Below are 23,545 nucleotides of genomic sequence, written 5' to 3' on the forward strand. Positions count from 1 at the left end.
CGGGGCCTGGTCAGGCAGGAGGGAGCCTTTCCTGATCCCCAATCCCTTGGAGGCAGACCCTCTTCCTGTGCACCATCTGGCAGAAGCCCCCATGATAGCCCTGGACCCTTCTGTTCCTGCTGCGGGAACATCTCTTCCCTTTGGTCTCAGCCCAAGCAAAACTGCCTCTTGGACCATTCTGGGTGCCCTAAGGAGCCTTCCCAGCTTTGGTCTTAGTTATTGCTGGCCAGGCCTGGGGTGAGGTGTGGGTGTGAGATCTTGGCCCCTGAATCTTCAAGGTCATATCCGGGGCCTGCCCTGAGAAATTGCACAACCTGTCAGCTGAAGGAAACCACAGCCCTGGTTTTGTTTTCTCATCTCTGAAACAGGGAAGCTCTCCTGCAGGCAGTGCCCAGGCCCAGGGTAGACAAAGGGTTTTCATGCCACAGACGGGGCAGCTGCTGGAGCTCCCTACACAGCGGGACACGCAAAGGGCGCCTGCTGTGTGACCTGGGGCCCACGACAGTCACTGGTTGCCTCTGCAGAAGCGGGTGACTGCCTCCACTCTAGAAGATTCTACTGAGGCCTGGCTCAGTGCCTGGCTTGTGGGTGCGCCATCTAGATCAAGCATTATTATGCTAATAACCATATGCAAAAACTCAGCTCATGCATTATTATGTTAATGATCTTATCCGCCCCCCCTCCCCCCGCCAAAGAAAAAGAACTGGGCAGCTCAAGGCCGCTTCTGTGGGTGTGGCTGGTGGTCACTTTGAAACAGTTGGGTTTGCAAAATAACCCCGGGAGAAGTTACAGAGCTTAAGAAATCCCCCAAGTTCTCATGATCCTTGCTTCCCTTTCCAGTCACCCTTGGTGCCCTGTACTTCACTGTGGTCCTGAACTGAAGAGCTGTGTTTTCCAGGAAGACTTGGCCAGGCCGTGTTCCGTGTCTCTGGATTCAAGTCCCAGGAGTCCTGACCAGAGAGCAGGTAGGCGGGTGTGGGGAAGGGCTGCAGAGGACTCAGGTCCACACCGACCCTGGGCCAGGTGATCACGCAGAAAGTATAGACAGGGACTGAACCTCAGAAAACAATGGCTGGGCCAGGTGCAGTGGCTTATGCCTATAATCCTAGTACTTTGGGAGGCCGAGGCGGGTGAAGTTTGAGACCCAGCCTGGGCAAAATGGTAAAAACTCATCTCTACAAAAAAAAAAAAAAAAAAAAAAAAAAAAAATATATATATATATATATATATATATATATGAATGAAGTAGTCGAGTGTGGCGGGACCTACTTGTAGTCCCAACTACTAGGGAAGCTGAAGTGGAAGGATCGCTTGCACCTGAGAGGTCAAGGCTGCCGTGAGCCGTGAGCAGTGAGCCGTGAGCCCGCCACTGGACTCCGGCCTGGGGGACGAATGAGACCCTATCTCAGAAAAACAAAACGATGTCTGGCACCTGGGGAATCAGCAGGTTAGAGCAGCTGGTCGTGCATTGCCAGTTTACCTGACAGTGACTCGAGAGCTGAGAACTGGGTATAGGGCACATTACTGGGATATTTGAGGCCTGAAGGCGCTGATGAGCAGCCACCAGTTCAGCAAGTGCGGGCTGGGTGGGACCCGCAGTTCCAACAAACACTACAAAGTCCGCTCCTGTGGCTTTGGCCTCCTCCCCCAACTCCCCGAGTCCTCCAGCCTGTGGGGTGCGCAAAACACCGCTCCCTGGTCCCCCTAGAGGTGCCCCAGGCCACCGGGTCCTCCCTCCACTGCCAGCCTTGGGATCCCAAGCGCAGACCTCTGAGGCCGTTCGTGGGCGTGCAAGGCGCACCTGGCCGCTAGAGGTGGGCGTGAGGCCGAGCGCGGTTCCCCCAGGCGCAGGGCCGCCCTCCCAGCCCCGACGGACAGCCCCGAGGGAGCGCAGCGCTGCCGCAGCTGCTCTAAGTTTCGGTTCCCAAATCCGGCTCGGCCCACACCGTGTCACAGCCCGGTAATTAGGGAAGCGGCGGCGGACGGGGCCAGCTCTCGCGGGGCACCTGCACTCCCCTGAGCCGGCCCACGTGGTCCGGGAGGTCCCGCCCGCGGTGGCGGTGAGTTGGGGGCGGGACGCCGGGCTGGGATCACAAGGTCGGGGGCGCCTAGGCGTAGACTTGGGCGGACCCGGGGGCGCCCTCCGGCCGCGGCAGGTGAGTGGGGACGGGAGCCGGGGGCCGCCCTCCTCGGGGCGCCGACCCCCGCCTACCCGAGTCGCGGACGCCCGCCCCTGTCCCCGCTGCCCGCCTCCACTCCCTGGTCACCGCTCTCCACCGCGATTCGCCCCTCTTCCCCACCGCCCGCCTCTTTTCCGCCACGCCCGCCGCCTCCAGCCCGCGCGGGGTGTCCCGGCGCCGGTGGGACCCGGCAGACGCGCGGGACGGCCCACGTGCGCGGCGGCGCGGCAGCGCGCATGCGTGGCGGGTGCGCCTGCGCAGTGGGCGGGCGCGGCGCATTGCTGCTCGGCGGCGCCGGCGCCGGGGTCCGGGCGGCCATGGGGCAACAGGCGGCCAGGGCGCCAAGGGCCAGGTAGCGACGGCTGGCGGCGGCGCGGCGGCGGGGCCTGCGGGCTCGGTCCGGCATGTAGACGCCCCCGCAGGCGCCCGCGGCAGCGAACGGTGAGTGAGCCGACCCGGCCTGCCGTCCGCCTGGGGTCGCCCGCTGCCTGGGGTCATCGCTGCCCGCGAGCGCGCGGCCAGGCGGGGAGACACCAGGCCGGCCCTGCCCATCTTGCCTGCTGAGGAGGCCGTGGAAGTGCTGACGGGCCGCCGCTCCGTCCCGAATGGGGCACCAGCACGGCCCAGGGCGAGGCTTGGCCTTGGGGACGGGTCTGAGGGAGGCCGCTGTCCGGCCTGGCTCTCCCGGGCGGGGAAGGTGGGGCCGTCCAGCCCGGACCGCGCTTGTCAGTCGCCTCTGCTTGGGCGGCCAGGTCCTCGGTGTCCGGCCTTCCGTGGGCGGTTTCAGCAAGCAGGAGGGGTCTTTGACTCGTGAAAGCTTAGAGGGGCCCAAACCTAGTGGGAAAGTATGAATAAAAGATTCTATACAGCAGTATTGGCATGGAATTCTCTAAAAACACATCTCTGATTTAGTGCCCAGTACTTGCCAGAAAATTCCAATAGTCTATGGTGATGTTCCTACAGGCGGCTGCCATCCAGTAGGTCAGATGTCAGCACCGGCCTTGAGCTCTAGGTCGTCGTTTTCTTTCTTAATTGTGGGAACAGGGCGTGCCCAGCTCCGAAGGCCTGGTGGAGTTTTCCTTCCCAGGCCAAGGACCACCCCCACCCTCCCATCCCTCCTCCCCAAGCAATGAGATTCCTTTTGGCTTCGATTCCGAGTAACAAGTTATTTTTCCTTTCTTGTTTTGGAACACACTAAGTTTTACATTCAAAAGTTCATTATTCTTGGCTCTTGATGGGAATACATTTCAAAACTCTTCTCTTCTTGTGTTCCATGTCTCTCTGACAGCCTTAGTTGGCCTGAAACTGACATGTTTGCCTTAATAAGTTTTTTTTTCCTCCTTATGTCATCTTGTCTAAGAAGCTAGTTACTTTAACACCTTGTTAGATAATTCCCTTCAAGTACTTATTCCCCTGAACATTGTCCTCTCAAGCCTCTGGAAATTTCCTGTCCCCTTGGAACTTCTCTGTAAGGCCTGTTTGCTCTCAGCAGTGACTTCACTGGGACTTTTGCAGCCACTTTATGGTGTTAGCACGCTGGTTCCAAGCTACTTGAGGAATCACAGGTGCCACCGCAGTACCCAACAAAATAGCTTCATCATTTGGAGGTGTCCTCTCGAGATGTTTCTGTGTGTATATGTGTGTGTATGTTAGAAACAGGGCCTCACTCTGTCCTCCAGGCGTGTTTATAGTGGCATGATTATAGCTCACTGTAACCTCAAATTCCTGGGCTCAATTGATCCTCCCACCTCAGCCTCATGAGTAGCTGGGATTACAGGCCTGCACCACCACACCTAGCTGATTTATAAAATTTTTTGTAGAGATAGAGTCTCACTGTGTTGTCCAGGCTGGTCTCAACCTCCTGGCCTCAAGAGATCCTCCTGCCTCCACTTCCCAAAGTGCTGATCTTACAGACATGAGCCACTTTGACCAGTCTTTTTTTTTTTTTTTTTAAGACAGAGTCTAGCTCTGTTGCCCAGGCTGGAGTGCAGTGGCACAATCTCGGCTCACTGCAACCTCCACCTCCCGGGTTCAAGTGATTTTCCTGCCTCAGCCTCCTGAGTAGCTGGGATTACAGGCGCCCACCACCACGCTCAGCTAATTTTTGTATTTTTAGTAGAGACGGGGTTTCACCGTGTTGGCCAGGCTTGTCTCGAACTCCTGACCTCGTGATCAGCCCGCCTCGGCCTCCCGAAGTGCTGGGATTACAGGTGTGAGCCACCACGGCTTGCCTCACTTTGACCAGTCTTTTTGTTTGTTTGTTTCATTTGAACTTGGAGGTGGGTTGATGTTGCTTCAGTTGGCAGCCTGCTGTTTGGTTCCAAAACAGCATTTTCTTCTTGAAACAACTGCTGTCAACAGTTAGATTTCCAGGCTAGCACAAAAACCTGTTTGACTCATAAATCCTTTTAGTGAGGGTGTCCCAGAAAGTTGGCCAAGTCAAGAGCAGTTCTTGTGGAGTGGAGGCGGTGAACAAATAGTGGGAAAGTGGCGCTCGTGATGAAAACGGAAAACAATAGTTGATTTTATTGAGCTTCACGCTTGAGGAAATGTAGGTCTCACTTGGAGAATTAAGAGGCAGGTGGGTGTTTGTAGGACTTGACGGCCTTGCATCTGGATTACCTCCAGTCTGCAGGTGTGGTAGGATGACAGCAAGAGGGAGTGTTGAGTACACAAGCCCAACACTTGGGGGGAGGCTGTGTCATGGCAGGAAGGTGCAGGGCCTCCTCCGGCAGCTCCACTTTCTAGTCCGTATATACCTGTTGACAGTCACTGCCCAGCTTCAGCCGTTCTGGACAAGTGGGTGTCAGTAATGCTTTAGCTTGTAACCCGGGGATTTCATTTCTACTCTCTGTGCTAGTGGCTTATCATTTGCAATCTTTCCTGGCCCACAATTGCAAAGGTCCTAGCATTCATGCATGGGAATGGGGAAGTGAATAAAATGTGTGTGTGTGCTTCAGACAGATGGTGAAAAGTGTTCAGAGAAAAAGCGAAATTGAGCCAGATGGGATGTGAGGATGCCACGCACACTTTGTGCAACTGAAGAGGGAGGTGATGCCTGGCCTTCCCATTCAGAACTGCCCAGACCCCTGTTTTCTTCATCTGCCCCTAAGAAGGTGGAGCCACATCTAAAGAAAGCCCCCTTCAGACCTGTGATCTGCTTAGGTTTAATGAGGTCACAGGGTGACGCCCTGCGGTCACATGGCTGTAGCACTTTCCAGAAAGTCTTTCTCAGTTTGTATACTGCCAGTGTGCATGCCAGCACTGGGCATTATTTACCGGGGTGAGATGAGATGGGTAATTTAGTGGGCAGTAAGTTTTTTCCCACTCAGGGTTGAGGTTGAATGTTTCCCCATTTCTGTCACTAAATAAATTTTCCTTTTTCATTTAGTCTTGCAACAAATATTGATTGAGTTCTTACATGGGAACGAACTCATGTGTATTATGTTTGTATTTGTGTGTGTGTGACTTTTGTTCATGTTCTTTGCACATTTATTTATTGGCATCTTAATGTTTTCCTTGCTACTTTGTATAAGTTCGTTATGAATATTTTCTTATTGTGCTCTAGTATTTTTTTCTAATAAAACTTCCTAATACAGAGGATTTTTTTTTTTTTCTTTGAGGCGGAGTCTCACTCTGTCCCCCAGGCTGGAGGGCAGTGGCGTGATCTCAGCTCACTGCAACCTCTGCCGCCTGGGTTCAAGCGATTCTCCTGCCTCGGCCTCCTGAGTAGCTGGGATGACAGGCGCCTGCCACTGCGCCCAGCTAATTTTTTTTTGTATTTTTAGTAGAGACGGAGTTTCACCATCTTGGCCAGGCTGATGTTGAACTCCTGATCTCGTGATCTGCCCGCCTCGGCCTCCCAAAATGCTGGGATTACAGTCGTGAGCCACCATGCCCGCCCTACAAAGGTTTTTTAAAATTAGATTCATGCTATGAGGAATTTTAATGCACTTTGGTGCAGCTAGCATTGTGTGTCCTTTTAAAGCAGTTAATATATCAAACAAACGAATTAAGTGTCAGTCCTGACTCGCCCTTGTCAAAAAATACAGTGGTGACCGCGCGCGGTGGCCACGCCTGCAATCCCAGCACTGTGGGAGGCCGAGGCATAATGGTGCCCATGCGCGGTGGCGACGGCTGCAATCCCAGCACTTTGGGAGGCCGAGGCGGGCGGATCATCTGAGGTTGGGAGTTTGAGACCAGCCTGACCAACATGGAGAAACCCCTCCATGTTGGAGAATTAAGAGGCAGGTCTCCACTAAAAATACAAAATTAGCTGGGCGTGGTGGCGCACACCTGTAGTCCCAGCTACTTGGGAGGCCGAGGCAGGAGAATCGCTTGAACCTGGGAGGCAGAGTTTGCGGTGAGCCGAGATCGCGCCACTGCACTCCAGCCTGGACAACATCAGCGAAGCTCCATCTCAAAAAAACAAAAAATACACTGGTTGTGGTATTGGAGATACTTGTTAAATATATATATGTGTGTGTGTGTATATATATACACACACACATACATAGGTGAAGATAATTGTTTAAAGTTGGTTTTAATATTTAATATTATTTTATAAATTAGTTTACTGCTTAGTCATCAAATTGATCTTCGCAAATAAATATGAACAGAGCTTCTAGGCTGGGTGCAGTGGCTCATGCCTGTAATCCCAGTGCTTTGGGAGGTCAACACAGGAGGGCCACCAGAGCCCAGGAGTTCAAGGTCAGCCCGTTCAAGGTAGCGAGACCTTGTCTCTACAAAAAATTTAAAAATTAGCTGGACATAGTGGCTCATGCCTGTAGTCTCAGCTACGTGGGAGGATCCCTTGAGCCTGGGAGATTGAGGCTGCAGTAAGCTGTAATTGCACCACTGCACACCAGCTTAGGTGACAGAGCAAGACTCTACCTCTCAGTCTCTCAATATCTCTATTTCTCTCTCTCTCTCTCTCTCTCTCTCTCTCTCACACACACACACACACACAGACACACAAAATAGAGCTTCTAGGTAATGTAGCAGTAATAATACTTTTTTTTAACATTTTGTGATTTTGATTGGTTTATTTTTTATTAATGTTTTTGTAGAGGTGGGGTCTTGCTGTGTTGCCCAGGCTGGTCTCCAATTCCTGGCTTCAAGTGATTCCCCTGCTTTGGCCTCCCAAAGTGCTGGGATTACAAGTGTGAGCCACTGTGTCTGACCTTTATTAACTGTTTATTTTGAAATAATTGGCTGGGTGCGGTGGCTCACACCTGTAATCCCAGCACTTTGGGAGGCCGAGGCGGGCGGATCACCTGAGGTCAGGAGTTTGAGACCAACCTGGTCAATATGGTGAAACCCCATCTCTACTTAAAATACAAAAATTAGCCGGGTGTGGCGGCGGGCAGCTGTAATCCCAGCTACTCAGGAGGCTGAGGCAGGAGAATTGCTTGAACCCTGGAGGCAGATGTTGCAGTGAGCCGAGATTGCGCCATTACACTCCAACCTGGGGGACAAGAGTGAGACTTCGTCTGGGGGAAAAAAAAAATAATCATAGACTAATTCATAGGAAGTTGTAAAAATAGTACAGAGAGACCCCTGTGCCCTTCACCAGCTCCCTCTGTGTTAACATCTTTTTTTTTTTTTTTTTTGAGATGGAGTTTGGCTCTTGTTGCCCAGGCTGGAGTGCAATGGCGTGATCTCAGCTCACCGCAACCTCCCCCTCCCAGGTTCAAGCAATTCTCCTGCCTCAACCTCCCGAGTAGCTGGGATTACAGACATGCGCAACCACGCCCAGCTAATTTTGTAATTTTAATAGAGATGGGGGTTTCTCCATGTTGGTCAGGCTGGTCTCAAACTCCCGACCTCAGGTGATCCACCCGCCTCGGCCTCCCAAAGTGCTGGGATTACAGGCATGAGCTACCGCACCTGGCCAGAGTCTTTCTTTTCTTAAGACAGGGTCTCGCTCATGGGCTACCATGCCCGGCTAATTTTTTTTTTGCTAGAGAAGAGTTCTGTGTTGCCCAGAGTGGTCTTGAACCCCTGGCCTCAACTGATCCTTTCTCTCCAGCCTCCCAAAGTGCTGGGATTACAGGCATGAGCCACCACACCTGGCCACACAGTGTGACTTTCTATTTTGTTCTTTTTTAAAACAATTTTTTTTGTTAATATTATTTTACAGAAAAAATTTTGAGATGAAGTTTCACTCTAGTCACCCAGGCTGGAGTGCAATGGCATGATCTCGACTTACTGCAGCCTCCACCTCCCGGGTTCAAGCGATTCTCCTGCCTCAGTCTACCGAGTAGCTAGGACTACAGGCGCCCACCACAGCTAATTTTTGTATTTTTAGTAGAGACGGGATTTCACCATATTGGTCAGGCTAGGCTGGTTTTGAACTCCTGGCCTCAAGTGATCTGCCCGCCTCCACCTCCCAAAGTGCTGGGATGAGAGGCGTGAGCCACGGCACCCAGCCAAAAACCTGGAGTAGTTCTTAAATATCTTTGCGATGGAAACAGTCTGTTTTCAAAGTACTTTGGTAAATTGGACTTCAGCCATTTTTTCCCCTTGATGAAATGGAACATATGTATGTGTAAATTATTATTGTTTCATACATATTTATTTACTTTATTTACATTATTTATTTTATTAAATTAAGGCATCAGTGTTTTTCTGACCGAAGTTCTCATTTCCTGACAATGGAAATGGAACAAGAAAAAATGACCATGAATAAGGAATTGAGTCCAGACGCGGCTGCTTACTGCTGCTCGGCCTGCCACGGCGACGAGACCTGGAGTTACAACCACCCCATCCGGGGCCGGGCCAAGTCTCGCAGCCTGTCTGCCTCGCCCGCCCTGGGGAGCACCAAGGAGTTCAGGTACAACCGGGAGGGATGGTTCCTCTGTTTTTTCTGGTCTGATTTCATAATATTCTTTCTTAAAACGATTATGAAGAATTCTCCTGAGTAGTCTGCGTCGATGCATCCGGAAGGTGAGGCTGGGTCCTTGCCCAGGTGAAGCTGTGCCCTTGAAGGGGGATCCTGGCCCATGGACACCTGCCTGGCGCATGTTCCCAGGTGCCAGCACAGGCACAGGGTGCCACCGTGTTTCTTTATCTGTCTGTATCAGCACAGAACCATCTAACTGGTGCCTACGCTGACCCTTGATGTTAGACTGAAGCGCACTTGGAGAGGAAACTTTTTTTTGAGACGGAGTCTCGCTCTGTCCCCCAAGCTGGAGTGCAGTGGCGCAATCTTGGCTCACTGCAACCTCCGCCTCCCGGGTTCAAGTGATTCTCCTGCCTCATCCTCCCAAGAAGCTGGGATTACAGGCGTGCACCACCATGCCCGGCTAATTTTTGTATTTTTGTAGAGACGGGGTTTCACCATGTTGGCCAGGCTGGTCTTGAACCCCTGACGTCAGGTGATCTGCCCGTCTCAGCCTCCCAAAGTGCTGGGATTACCGGTGCAAGCCACTGTGCCTGGCCTGGAAACATTTGCTCTACAGAAGTCACTGGGGTGTGAGGGGACATCCCTCTTGGCTCTGCTTGTTTTGAGAGGCGAAGGCTGGGGGGTTCTGCACTGTGAGCAGGGCTGGTGGAGGCAGAGTTGTGAGCGTGGCCTTGGGCGGGCCCAGCCCTCTCACATGTTGGGCAAGTGGCTCCCTCCTGTGCCAAGAGTGCCCACAGCGCTCACCCTTGCACAATGCTGCTTGAGCAACAGCGCCCCGGGCTTTGCATGACGGTGGCCGCACAAGCACAGCTGTGATGGTGCCTGGGGATGGTGCTCTCGGTTCTGGTGACGGTAAATGTGGGGAGTTTTAGGTGGAAGCTTGCCAGAGCCGGCGCTGCCTAACAAGGATCACGACTGTCAAATGCAAGGGGGGCTTTTTGGTGAAAAATAGTCTTAGCATGTTGTCTTACCCAGTGAGATGGGAGAGCCTGTAGCGCCTCTGACGTGGTGGCAGCAATGGAGAAACAGGCTACTCCCACGTTTTCTGTCTACAGAGTCACTGCCTGAGCCAGGAGGCTACGAGCGCTGGTGGCTGCCTTCGTCCCGCAGGCACCACGTCACCACTCAGCTTTTCTCATATGCCTCGTTGCCTCGTTGTCAGTGGGGGTCGTTGTCCTGTACCTCCAGGCCACCCCAGCGCAGTGACTGCGCAAACAGAATTGCTTTGGGTTTTTTTTTTTCTTTTCCTGTGGGTTCTTCGGCATAATGCACCATTTCTGTTGCATTCTGAACCTGATGACAGCAGCCCTGGGTCAGAGGTCGCCTCCATAGTGAGTGACAGGCGCCTTCAGGGTGAGGTGGGGGAGGAGGTAGCCAAATACGCCCAAGCACAGCCTGTCCTTGGGAAGGAAACATTAAATCCCAACACCCACTTCGAGAAACATTGTTTTCCGCAATAATCTTTTCAGTTCGTAAGTAAGTAAAATTCTTTTGTAATGTACTTCGTTTTTTTCTTTTTTTTTTTTTTTTTGAGATGGAGTCTTGCTCTGTCGCCCAGGCTGGAGTGCAGTGGTGTGATCTAGGCTCACTGCAAGCTCTGCCTCCCAAGTTCAAGTGATTCTCCTGCCTCAGCCTCCTGAGTAGCTGGGATTACAGGCATGTGCCACCACACCTGGCTAATTTTTGTATTTTTAGTAGAGATGGGATTTCACCATGTTGGCCAGGCTGGTCTCGAACACCTGACTTGAGGTGACCCGCCCACCTCAGCCTCCCAAAGTGCTGGGATTACAGGCGTGAGCCACAACGCCCGGCTAATTTTTTGTATTTTTGTGTAGAGACAGGGTTTCACCGTGTTAGCCAGGATGGTCTCGATCTCCTGCCTCGTGATCCGCCTGCCTTGGCCTCCCAAAGTGCTGGGATTACAGACGTGAGTCACTGCACCCGGCCTGTACTTACCAATTTTTAAAAGGCTGAGGTAAACAAGTCCGTGACCACTGATGGCCATGCCTGTGTCACCTGTGGAGCAGCCCTCAGGGCACCACGGCTCTCCTGGGGTTGTCTGGCCCTGGGAGGCAGCGGAAGGCCGTTCTTCTGCATTGGGACTTGAGGATTTTGTTGGGCCGTTGCCTGGCCAGCTGTGTGCAAGTTTTCTGAGTGTGTGAAGGGACTGGGAGGCTCCTGGGCACCCAGGACGAGGGCAGCCTCAGTGCTGGACCCTGAGGAGCACAGCGGTCCTGACAGCATTCTCCCCAGGACGCGTGCGGCTGCCACAGCCCCTGGCTGGGTGATTTAACTGTGACCTGGCCATGTTTAAATCACTAGGAAAGTTGTTGAGCCGTTCATCTGGCGTCTTTTATTCATTCATTCATTCATTCATTCATTCATTTTGAGACAGAGTTTCACTTTTTTCACCCAGGCTGGAGTACAGTGGCTCGATCTCGGCTCACTGCAACCACTACCTCCTGGGTTCAAGCAGTTCTCCTGCCTCAGCCTCCTGAGTAGCTCGGACTGCAGGCACACGCCACCAGGCCTGGCTAATTTTTCTTTTTTTAGTAAGGATCGGGGTTTCACCATGTTGGCCAGGCTGGTCTCAAACTCCTGACCTCACGTGATCCACCCACCTCAGCCTCCTGAAGTGCTGAGATTACAAGTGTGAGCCACTGCGCCCGGCCTACGTCTTTTTTATTGACATGAGTTCAGAGTGAACATTTGTGCTAGAATTTTAATCTAGACGATTTAGAGATGAGATGTTGTCTCAGGTTTTGAGTCCCAAATGCAGATCTAGAGAGGGGTCCTGGAGACACTGAGGAATTCTGATCCCAGGCTGGCCCTGGCCCTGGCATTTTCCTTGTTTGGGCTGAAGCTCTCCCCGGCTTGGGTCATGATCTGAGGGGCGCGTGGGCATGCGTGCTCCTCACAGGTGCTGCTCCAGTGCAGCCATGGACCTGGGCAGAACCTTCCAAGGGCTATTGTGTGGCTGCTGGGCAGATGGAGTTGGCATCTTTCAAATTGCATGTATGCCTTACCGTGTAACCTCCTCTATCTGTGTCTGTCACTGCATGTCTGGTTTCAGGCCCTGGTGGCTCTGACACTGCCCTCTCCCCACAGGAGGACACGCTCTCTTCATGGGCCATGCCCGGTGACCACTTTTGGACCAAAGGCCTGTGTGCTGCAGAACCCCCAGACCATCATGTGAGTGCTGGGGCCCCAGGACGGGGGGTCCTTGGAAGGGAGAGAACCCCTAGACCATCATGTGAGTGCCGGGGGCCATGGGATGGGGGCGTCCTCGGGATGTGTGTGGAGTTGTGGGATCGCTGTGTTGAGGAAGATTCTAGCACTTCATGTGAGAAGTACATGTTTAGGTCATTTAAACAAAAAGCCACATGGGCGTCCTCCCTGAACCCCCTGAGTGCAGGCATCCGAGCGGGGGCTCCCCAGCTGTGGCTTTTCCAGCGGCTTTGTGAAAGTGGACGGTAGGCGAGCCGGGGCCTGGAGACCGGGTCACAGCCCGTGGGTGTGGCAGCTTCCACATGAGATCCTCAGGGCTGCTTTTTTGTTTCTTTAAGAGTGAGTAAGAGCTCTGAGGTGGGTTGCGTTTGCTATTTGATGGTTCAGTTTGTCAACACATTCTGCCTGGAGGCCCGTCATAGTGTCATGGGAAAAACGCAACAGTGATCGATCTGATATCTGTGCTTTATGTGTAAAGAATTATAATCCGGGCTGGGCGCAGTGGCTCACACCTGCAGTCCCAGCACTGTGGGAGTCCGAAGCAGGCAGATCACTTGGGCCCAGGAGTTTGAGACCAGCCCGGGCAACATGGTGAAAGCCCATCCCTACAAAAAACACAAAAATTGGTCAGCTGCGGTGGCTCACACCTGTAATCCCAGCACTTTGGGAGGCCAAGGTGGGCGGATCACGAGGTCAGGAGTTCAAGACCAGCCTGGCCAATATGGTGAAAACCCATCTCTACTAAAAGTACAAAAATTAGCCAAGCATGGTGGCGCGTGCCTATAATCCCAGCTACTTGGGAGGCTGAGACAGAGAACTGCTTGAACCCGGGAGGCAGATGTTGCAGTAAGCCGAAGATCGCACCATTGCACTCCAGCCTGGGCGACAGAGCAAAAAAGTGAGCTCCCAGCCAGCCCTGAGAGTCGTATTCTGCACCTGGCAGACGTCCTCATTGCCTCTTCCCCAGAGAAGCCTTTGCTTCTGGGACTGGTGCCTCAGCTCTCAGGCCTCTGTGCAGAACAGGCTCTCTTCCTCCGTGCAGAACGGGCTCTCTTCAGGGCCTCCTCCTTCACGGAGTCATGGATGCTTCACTTTCTGCAAGGGAGGACCATGCGGAAGGGCCGAGTGTTCAGCGCGCGGGCTGCTGGGGACTGTTGACCAGAAAGCGCAATGCGGCCGTGTGATACGGGGGCGGCCACTGCATGGCCTTTTGCTGACAGGCACCGGTGCCATGGAGGCTGGGGGCGAACAGCAGGGACGGAGGCCCCAGCCCTGGGCTGTCACCGAAGTTCAGGTCCCAGGAGCCACGGGGGAGTCATCCGAGGAGCTGCTCTGCAAAGTGTGGGCCCCGCGGCAGCGTGCGTCCCAGGCAGGACTGGGGTTGGCCTTGCTGCTCCAGATGCTGACGGAGCCCCTTAGGATGGAAGTGACTCGCACTTGTGCTTTTGAGGCCCAGCCCTTTCAGTGCCACTGGTTCCCGGAGTGTCTGTGACCTGTCACTGCTGCCAAATGCCTGAGGCGGGGGGCCCGACCCCTGTTTGCTTTCCCTCATCCAGTCCATCTGCAGATTCTGTCACTTTGATCCCAAAATATCCAAGCAGCTCCCCTGCACTATTGCCCGGCTGCCCTCCGCTGTGTGGACTCCTGACCACTCGCCGCGGCCTCACCATCCCTTCCCTGCACAGCAGCCACGTGGGTGACCCAGAGTGCTCCACTGCCCTCCCGGCCCCGCTGTGGCTCTGTCCTGCCATCCGGTGCTTGCTGTGTCCCTGGCACCCCACCAGGCCTCTCCCCCGCTGCCTGGTGCCCTCCCTGCACTTCCTGGTCCTGGCAGAGCCACTCCTTTGTCATTCGCATCTCAGCTGCTGCCTTCACCAGCCGTCAGTCACTCGGGCCAGGGCGGGGTCACCGGACAGGTGCATGTTCTGCCTCAGCCCTCAGACCAGGGCGTACTCAGTGGTCCCCGAGCTGCCCGAGGTCAGACAGCCCCGCAGGAGAAAGCGGTGGGTTTGTGGGGCAGCCTTGAGGGGCATGCAGCTTTCTTGGCACCCCCATAGGAGCACGCCCCCTCTGGGCTCTGTGTCTCTGGGATCATAACCTCCCGCTTCCCATCCCCGCTGTGGAGGGGCAGGGCTTTCCCATCCCCGCTGTGGAGGGGCAGGGCTTTCCCATCCCCGCTGTGGAGGGGCAGGGCTTCCCATGCATCTGAACTTCCGTCTTCCCTGATAGTCCAGAGCAAGACCCTGTGGGGGCGCCTGGTGAGGAGGGTACCCGCTTCCTGTTTTGTTGTCCAGGGAATTGGTGGGCCTGTGTTGTGGAGGTGCATGAGTGCCCGTGTGTCACAGTGTGCGTGGCCACCCATGTGTGAGACAGTCTCAGTCGGAGCTGGCCAGGCGGGCCAGGCTGTGGCCATGCTGGCTTCACGCCACCCCCTGCCCTCTCCGTGCAATACCCACAGCCGTGTATGCCTGCAAGGGCTGGTGTCCTGCTTTGCAGGTGACCCAGGAAGAGGTCGAGGCGCTAGTTTGTGGTCACACAGAGCGGTGGGTGCCTGGGCTGGTGTACGACGCTGCTGCCGGTGGCTCTGGCTGGGCTCAGCTGAGCCTCAGGGCTGGAATGGGTGTAGGCGGGGCCACTGGGTCAGTGGTGACTGTTGGCGGGGAGAGCAGGGGGAGCCGTGTGCAGGGCGGGGGCTTTGCTGGCTGACCAGGCCAGAGGACCGTGAGCCACCTGCACGCCCTTGGGCCGGAGCCAAGCAGAGTGACGCAGCGGGCTAGGAGGCAGGGAACGCCCTTCCACCTGACTGTGGCCTGAGGGTGCCTTCCCTGGGGCCCAGCCGGTTCCGCAGGCCAGAGTGGTGGCTGGCGCGGTGCTGGGGCGAGGCTGGAGGCTGGGTACTTGGCCAGGTCTGAGGCAACGGGAACAGAGGGCTTGGTCCCACCCGGCTCAGTTAGGAGCAGGGAGCTGAAGTGTGGCCTCTTTGCTGCTGAACTGAGGACTTTTTTTCAGTAGGGATTAGGCAGGAGGACCATGTGACCAATGAGGAAACTGTGTTTAGTTTTGTTTTGTTTGATTTTTACAAGTGTAGGAAGCTCTTTTGACTTAGTTGCTTTTACAACAACTTTACCAAGTCTCATCACAATTGTGTTTTGCTTTGAGTTTTGAGTATGAAGAGCTTAGGCTTCTAGTGTGGGCGCACAGTCAGGACCATACCGATGGGGCGGCCGCGTGTTCGCCAAGCGTGGCCTGGATGCTGTGGACGCGCTGGCCGGCTCCCAGCAGGCAGGGGCTACCTCGCGAGCCACCTGTGTGACCCGGCAGGTGCTGAGCTCATAGGGGATGGCATGAGTGACCCCGCGCCTCCCAGCAATGCCTGCACAGGGTGAGTGCTGACCAGCTTCCGAAGGTCACAAGCGATGGGCTGAGGTCTGTGGCCCTGTGGCTGCCATCGGCGTCTGTGTTGTGGTTCTGGGGGTGTTAGTGGGACGGTCACACTCCTGGGGAAGTCACTGCTGGGAAGAGGCATGGCAGGCAGCAGCTTTCTCGATTGGGCAACTTGGAACTAGCTGGCTGGCGCGGTGGTATAAGAACTTGTCCTTTGGGGCTGAGGGTAGGCGGTGAGCGCTGACGACGGTGGCCAGCCCCGCTGCGCCCTCCCTTGGCTTCTGGGAACAGGAGCAGGCTCCGTGGTGTGTGTTCCCAGTTCTGGGCTGGGATGTTTTCTGTGACTAACGTGGTAATGGGAATCCCACCGGGGTGGGCCCTGCCTGTGGAGAAACACCGGGCACAGTGGTCGGGGTCAGAGCCAGCAAAGCGCAGGTGGCTGTGTCAGGGCTGCCACTGACTTTTAAACCTGTGATTTTTACTGTGAGAGTGAGTGAGGTTAAAGTCCGTTCATGCAGGGAGGTAGTGAGCTGTGTGCAGGGGGGGAAGCGGGTCCTTGAGGGGTCCTGGGCTCCCGTGGGGCCAGAAACTGTGTGCAGAGGATCCTAGGGACAGAGTCACCATGTCAACTGGTTTGGGTTTTCGTGGGGGCCTGAGGAGGGCATCAAGCAAAGAGTGGCCCAGCCATGGGCTTTCGTGGTCATTTCTGCCCCACCAGCGTCACTGAGGAGCCAGGCAGGCAAGTGGCCGGGGGCTGGGAAGGGCTGTGGTGCGTGCACTTGGGTCAGCGTGGTGCCCGGGTGGGGGTTGTGGGCCTGAGCCTGCGTGTGATGGGCCAAGCAGGTGAGAGGTGGTCACTCCGGACCCTACTGACCCCTGACCCTGTCTCTGTGGCGCGACCCTCGGCCCTGCGAGCTCGTGGCCACCGAGCACGTTTCCCTGGGAGGTGAAAACACCTTTTTAAAGATTTTTTTTTTTATTTTCTAAGTCTTACACCTTTTCCGCAAGAGGGAGATCGCAGCTGGTGTGAACTCTTTTCTCCTCCCCTAAAGGCACATTCAGGACCCCGCGAGCCAGCGGCTGACGTGGAACAAGTCCCCAAAGAGCGTCCTTGTCATCAAGAAGATGAGAGATGCCAGCCTACTGCAGCCGTTCAAGGAGCTCTGCACGCACCTCATGGAGGCACGCGGGGCAGGGGGGAAGGGGGCCTGGGGTGCACATGGAGTTGGGGGGGCCTCCATCCACATCACCGCCCCGTGAGACCATGGGAACCACCTCAAGTGCTGGGAAACGGCTGCTTGTCTGGAACTGGGGACCGAGCGGGGATCTGCCCGGTGTCTGGGTTTGTGTGTACCGCCATGGCAAGCACCAGACTGGGTGACCAACAATGAGCTGGTGGGCTCGTGGCCCTGGAGGCCAGGAAGTCCGAGATCAAGGGGACACATCTGACGTGGGCCTTCCTGCTGTGTCTTCTCTTCAGAAGAGCAGGCGTGGGGGTTGCGGCGCCCAGGAAAGCCACTCCTGAAATAACAGCCTTAGTCAATTCCTGAGAGGGAGCCCCCTCCGCCCAGTCATCTCTTAAAGGTCCTGCTTCCTCCTGGCGCGTTGGCGATGAAGTTTCAGCTTGAGCATGGGGGGGCGGGCATGCAGGCCACGATGCCAGGTCTCTGACCACAGCGCCCGTGAGTCGGGAACCTCCCTGCAGGAGGGTGGGGTCTGCAGGTGGAATGAGCAGGTTGGCACTTTGCTTCCAGGAGAACAACATGATCGTGTATGTGGAAAAGAAAGTGCTAGAAGACCCTGCCATCGCCAGCGATGAAAGCTTTGGGGCAGTGAAGAAGAAATTCTGTACCTTTCGAGAAGGTGGGCTGTCAGCAGCTCTGTCCTTGGTTTCTCCAGCACAGTTCCCCGCCCCATTGGAAGCTTCTGGCACTGTTGCCCTTGTCATTGGTGTCTGCGCACTGCGCCACAGAGGGGCCACTGTGTGACAGCCTCTTCTTGGTTTTGCTTTGTGTTCCCTAGATTATGATGACATTTCCAATCAGATAGACTTCATCATCTGCCTGGGGGGAGACGGGACGCTGCTGTACGCTTCCTCGCTTTTCCAGGTGAAGCGCTGACATTTCCAGACCCACACCAGGTTCTAGTCTAGGTGCTGTGTAACGAGGGGCTCACAAGCGTGGCTTCCATTACTTTTCACCCCTTTATACGAGAGCAGTCACCTAGAGCGGCCAGCACTGAGGCCCATGGTGGCAGCCCGGTGCGGTGCAATGGTGGGCCAGGGGCAGTGTGGACACAGTGCTACGGCTGGGGGTGGCCAGAGCCCGCCTGGGACAGCAGGGAGTGGCGCAGGGCGGTGGGTCCCGGGAAACGACCTCGCCTACTGGCCCATCCCCTCTGGGCCTCCCTTGAGCTCCTCTTCCTGGTTTCTCGGCAGCACAGCTCTCCCCTGGGGCTGTAGGGCCACGCTGTGTGGGGGACCCTGGCTCTGCCCTTGGCCCACTGCATGTTGGTGACACCGGAAATGCCCGCAGCCCGCCCTGCTTTTCTCCCCGTCTCCCCATTAGCACCTGTGGGGCGCGAGGCTCTGACCCCGAGGCTGCCTCCCACCCGCCCTCGCCAGCTCCCCCAGCCCTCCATGCCCAGGGGGCTGCTCAGCCCTGCCACCTTTGTTCCTCACCAGCTCCCCACACCAACCTTGGCCCTGGTGGCCTGGCCCACCCTGGCCTGAGACGTCCCCCTCCGCTTGTCCACATGGCCAGTCCCTCCTGCAGAGGGTCGGGGTGCTGTCCCCACAGAGCTGGGTCCCTCCCGAGGTGCCGGTGGAAAGCTGGGTGGTGCGGGGGTGCACGGCGTGGGCGCTGAATGACCTCTCCATCGGCTCACAGGGCAGCGTCCCTCCGGTCATGGCCTTCCACCTGGGCTCCCTGGGCTTCCTGACCCCATTCAGCTTTGAGAACTTTCAGTCCCAAGTTACTCAGGTGATAGAGGGTGAGTTGGAATGTTCTGGAGCCCACAGGAGCTCTGATCATGGCGCTGCTGTCTCGCTTGCTTGCGGGGGGTTTATTTTCATTTAATGATGCATGGAACAACATTTAAAGGTTTCAAGATTCAGGGATTTCTAAATCTTGAGTGGTTCAAACCTTTTACTGACACTGAGAAGTTTCAGCAGATCACAGGTTGAAGCTGCCATGTGTGTTGGGCAGAAGTGAGCTGATTCTCACTCTCAGAAGGCACAGAAGTGTCGGCCGGGCGCGGTGGCTCACGCCTGTCATCCCAGCACTGTGGGAGGTCGAGGCGGGCGGATCACGAGGTCAAGAGATGAGACCATCCTGGCCAACACGGTGAAACCCCGTCTCTACTAAAAATACAAAAATTAGCTGGGCGTGGTGGTGCACACCCGTAGTTCCAGCTACTTGGGAGGCTGAGGCAGGAGAATCACTTGAACCTGGGAGGCAGAGGTTGCAGTGAGCCAAGATCGCACCACTGCATTCCAGCCTGGGTGACAGAGTGAGACTCCATCTCAAAATAAAAAGGCACAGAAGTGTGTCAACTTGGGAGAAGAAAGAGCCCTCTGACTCCCACTGGCCTCCCTGGGGTGGGGCCCCTGACCCCACTGACCTCCCTGATGCATGCCCTCTGACTCCTGCTGGACCTCAGGGAACGCAGCTGTTGTTCTCCGGAGTCGGCTGAAGGTCAGGGTGGTGAAGGAGCTCCGGGGGAAGAAGACAGCCGTGCACAACGGGCTGGGTGAGAATGGCTCGCAGGCTGCAGGCCTGGACATGGATGTCGGGAAGCAGACCATGCAATACCAGGTGAGTGGAGGCGCCTCGGCCTCGGTGAGGGGCCCAGGGTGGGGCGACTTCGGTCCCAGGGATGAGGACCTTCCGGAGAGCCCGGCTGGGTGAGACGGGGGGTGTGTGCGAGCCGTGCGGCACCCCCCGCCCTGAGTGTGCAATGCTGTCGCCCCTCCAGGTCCTGAATGAGGTGGTGATTGACAGAGGCCCCTCCTCCTACCTGTCCAACGTGGATGTCTACCTGGACGGACACCTCATCACCACAGTGCAGGGCGACGGTAAGGCCCGCAGCACTGTCCTGGGGCCCTGAGCGTCCCTCGGGCGGGAGTGACGCCTGCGCCTGTCCCTGTCAGGAGTGATCGTGTCCACCCCGACGGGCAGCACGGCGTATGCGGCCGCGGCCGGGGCCTCCATGATCCACCCCAACGTGCCGGCCATCATGATCACGCCCATCTGCCCCCACTCGCTGTCCTTCCGGCCCATCGTGGTCCCCGCAGGGGTCGAGCTGAAGGTCAGAGCCAACGACACTCCTTTTCCGGTTTGTGAGTCATTTGACCCCGTGCAACACAAAGCCGGGACCTGGCACCCCGCTCGGCCATGCTGGCTCCAGCCTCAGACGCGGCCTCGTCATCCTAGGGCCATCCCGTGCCCCTCAGAGGCAAGCCTTCCCTTGCTGGTGCCCGAGTTCTGTCCATCAAGGTGCCCAGGGCCCGGGTCTGAGGGGCTTCCCGCCATTGTTCGTCTCTGGCGGTGCTGAGCTGGGCCGGTGCCTGTAGGACGTGCACTCCACCGTCCGCAAGGCAGGGTCAGAGCTGCCCAACCTTCGACCTCTGGCAAGCACTCAGGGGTGGGTGCCTAGAAGCGTCCTCCCCACAGCTGGGGGCCCACACCTCTCCCTGCTTGACCCTCAGATCATGCTGTCACCTGAAGCAAGGAACACAGCATGGGTGTCCTTTGATGGACGGAAGAGACAAGAGATCCGCCATGGAGACAGGTGTGGGCTGCATGCTGGGCTGGGCACTGCCTGCCAACCTCCTCCCCGGGCCAGGCAGCGCCTGCCCTCTTGCGGTTGGCCTGTAGACACAGCTTGTTCCCTAGAGCACCACAGGGCCTGAGTCCCTGGGTCTTGCAGCATCACAGTCGGGGCACCCGTCCTGGGGGCAGCGGGTCGCATACGGTGGCACATGCAGGCCTGGCCCCAGCAGAGGCCTGAGGGTGTCCCCCCTGGCACTGCTGCCCACCCCCACCTCCCGGGACCTCACCCCTGAGGGCCCTGGGGCAGAGTTTGTCAGTTCCCTGCACCGTCCCCTCCAGGACCTGGGATGGCTCTGTCCCAGCACCCATGGGGCACCGCTCAAGCCTGCCTCGGGGAGGGGCTGCCCGGCCCCACAGGAAAAGAGTCCCGGCCATTCCCAGGGAGGGAGGGAGGAAGGGTTCTTGGCCGGGGGTGGGCCTTTCTGGAAGCCCTGGCTCAGGCTGCTGCTCTCCCGTCCCAGCATCAGCATCACTACCTCATGCTACCCGCTCCCCTCCATCTGTGTGCGGGACCCCGTGAGCGACTGGTTTGAGAGCCTCGCCCAGTGCCTGCATTGGAACGTCCGGAAGAAGCAAGCCCACTTCGAGGAGGAGGAGGAGGAGGAGGAGGAGGGCTAGGTCAAGCCCCTATCCAGGCCCGAATCCTTCCGCTGCCCTCCAGGCGCCCTCTGGGGACAGACCAATCTGTGTGTGTCTGTGACCGCCTGTCTCAGTGGCATGGCCACTTCCTTTCTGTAGCTGGGTTAGAGCCTAGGTCTGCCTTTTGTCCAGATCAGCTGTTTTTTTAAAATGTCTGACTTTTTTTGCATTTCTAAAGAAGTGTGAGAAATGGGCTGGGATTGCTTCTGTCCTGCTGACACCCCGCGGTGGGTCCCTGGAGCACGGCCTCCAGCTGCCGCAATTTCCATGCCAGGATATTTTTCCGCAAATCAGTCGGTTGAAATTCAGAGGAGTCAGAATGACTCGACCTGTCCTTCAATGTTGAAAATAAATGTCTCAGCCAAAAACCTTCCTTGAGCTGCGATGCTTTTCCCCTTGACCTGCACCTCTTCCCCTGAAACTTCTGCAGGGAAGCCCCTGGCGGAGGCGCCGTTGAAAGCATGGTCTTGCTGGTGGCTGGCAAGGTGGTTTTGTTCTGCTCAGTTTCTGGAGAGGGTTGGATGCGTCCCCTGCCATCCAGCCCTCCCCGCTTGAGGCCAGCACTGAGTCTGGGACCCTCAGCGGGAAGGGGGCTGGCATCGCCAGCGACCCACACATTCCTCACGTAGCTTCTGCTCCCAGGAAGGTGGTTTAAATCCTGTATATACTTTTTAGAGACTGTTTAAAATTTTCTGAAGTGCTGATGTACATACTTTCTTGTACACACTTTTGTGAAGATTTCAAGGGGAAGGGAGTCGTCTGCCATTAAATGTTTACATTTATGTTCTGCAAGACGCTGTCCTCAGGGACCATTCGGGGACCTTCTGTTCAGTGCAATCCTGATGGTCCAGGAGATGGGGGTTTCCGGGGCTACTGATCGTGATCCCTTTTATTTTGCAACTGTAATGAGAATTTTTGACACTAACACAGCGAGGGACTCAACACACTGATTCTCCTCCTGCCTCTCCCGTGAGTCTCCAGCCTGCCCAGCACCAGCAGCTGTGGAGCACGTGGATGCTGCCTACCCCGGCGCCCGCGTCTTCCACGGGCACAGGTGTGTGGAGGCCGTGGTCGGACCCTGGTGTCCTGGTTACTGCTGCCCGGGTGTCTTTTTTTTGAGTAACTGCTCTCTGAGTTTTGCACACGAAGTTGCCCTCATCTGCTGGAGATCGATAAGGAAGGCACAAGACGTTCTCCTCTGCCCGTGAGGAGCTTCCCGCAGCCGCCTGGCCCAGCCTGGGCACGTTCTCCGAGGCATGTGTCTCCCTGCTCACCCTCGTCTGGGCACCTCAGCATCTGTGGACTTGAGCGTCCAAAAACCCTGAGTGTGATTCTGGGCAGCGGGCCTGGCTTGAAGTCTGCCATGACCCTGGGCACAGGGGAAGCCCAGCCGTGGGCTTAGGAGAGAGGGACCAGCGCCCAGCGTTAGGGCTGGAAGACAGCAGTGTTGAGAATTCCAGCCGCTCATCTGAACACAAAAGGTGTGAACTGACCTCTAAAGCAGCGTGAGACGGGAATGATCTAGAAAACTTTGCATTTTAACTTTGCATTTTTGAAGTAAATTTTAATGTTTCATATTAATTTCTTGAAAATTTATTAAATGTCATTGAAAGCCTTATTACGCTTTTCAGATCCTTTCAATAAACAAGACTTGTAGAAAATAAGCTGGGTTAAGAACAGCTTTTTTCTGACGCCGTGGAACCAACATAGAGGGGTCGGGCAGGGTCACCCCCATTAAATCCTAGCCCTAAAATGCCCATCCACCGAGTGTGGGGCCGGCAGGGCATCCTCCCCAAGGGGCTGTGTGGTGCCCCAGGGGCTGGGGGTGCCGCTGCCTCTTCTGGGCAAGGGGGCAGTGCCCTGGCGGGGGTAGGGGTAGACAGAAGGGACTCAAGCCCGAGGGGTGGTGTGGACTCGGGCAGGCTGTGTCGCTCCCGGAAGAGCCACTGAGACCAGGGGAATTGAGTCCCTGCATTCCCGGGGCCAGGAGGGCTGGAAGGGCCCCTCCATCCGGGCTGCCTAACAGGGGCAGCCACAAGCCAGGTGAGGACCCGCTGGCCCCTGGGCCCAGCCTGGGCACCGATATCGGCCTCCCTCCCTCCACTGACGTGGTCCTGCGCCCCGCAACCCCCCCACCCCGCACCGTCCCTGTTGTCCTAACAAGGCCCAGACGAATGTGGCTCAGGGCTTTGCCGGCAGCCAGTCTGCACTACACGCGTGCAAGTCCAGGAGAGACCAAAACGACCACCCTGTGCACACCTGCGCCTCCAGCACCCTGCCCCGTTCTGGGGATGTGAAAGCCTGGGCTGTGGGCCCCGCCCTACTGACCTGGAGCGCCTCTGCCTCCCCGGCCTGGAAGAGGCTGTGGATCAAGC

At 56.3% G+C, this 23,545-nt stretch overlaps 1 protein-coding gene across 5 annotated transcripts; it reads left to right on the forward strand.

Annotated features, from left to right (window-relative positions):
• The first annotated feature begins 737 nt into the window (after window positions 1-737).
• Window positions 738-22,831, forward strand: NADK (NAD kinase). Of its 5 annotated transcripts, XM_034953358.3 has the most exons (14): window positions 2,462-2,621; window positions 8,797-9,015; window positions 12,196-12,279; window positions 14,150-14,318; window positions 14,812-14,954; window positions 16,752-16,881; window positions 17,454-17,562; window positions 17,722-17,807; window positions 18,588-18,690; window positions 19,360-19,514; window positions 19,675-19,774; window positions 19,850-20,007; window positions 20,408-20,490; window positions 20,993-22,831. In XM_034953358.3, the coding sequence occupies exons 2-14, from the start codon at window positions 8,837-8,839 to the stop codon at window positions 21,147-21,149; spliced, it is 1,656 nt and encodes a 551-aa protein (XP_034809249.3). In that variant the 5' UTR covers window positions 2,462-2,621; window positions 8,797-8,836; the 3' UTR covers window positions 21,150-22,831. The 5 variants fall into 5 exon arrangements, with proteins under 5 accessions (XP_008957638.3, XP_054955236.2, XP_034809245.3 ...); XM_008959390.6 differs by lacking the exons at window positions 2,462-2,621; window positions 14,150-14,318; window positions 14,812-14,954 and adding an exon at window positions 738-965; XM_055099261.2 differs by lacking the exons at window positions 2,462-2,621; window positions 14,150-14,318; window positions 14,812-14,954 and adding an exon at window positions 820-965 and having other exon boundaries at window positions 19,850-20,154.
• Window positions 22,832-23,545: the final 714 nt, after the last annotated feature.

The sequence above is a fragment of the Pan paniscus genome, chromosome 1, assembly GCF_029289425.2.
Source record: "Pan paniscus chromosome 1, NHGRI_mPanPan1-v2.0_pri, whole genome shotgun sequence".
NCBI lineage: Eukaryota > Metazoa > Chordata > Mammalia > Primates > Hominidae > Pan > Pan paniscus.

Coding starts and splice junctions, on each gene's coding strand:
- NADK (XM_034953358.3), top strand. CDS start 8,837: ATGGAAATGGAACAAGAAAAAATGACCATGAATAAGGAATTGAGTCCA. Junction 17,808..18,587: donor ACGCTTCCTCGCTTTTCCAG/GTGAAGCGCTGA, acceptor ATCGGCTCACAG/GGCAGCGTCCCTCCGGTCAT. Junction 20,491..20,992: donor GAGATCCGCCATGGAGACAG/GTGTGGGCTGCA, acceptor CTCCCGTCCCAG/CATCAGCATCACTACCTCAT.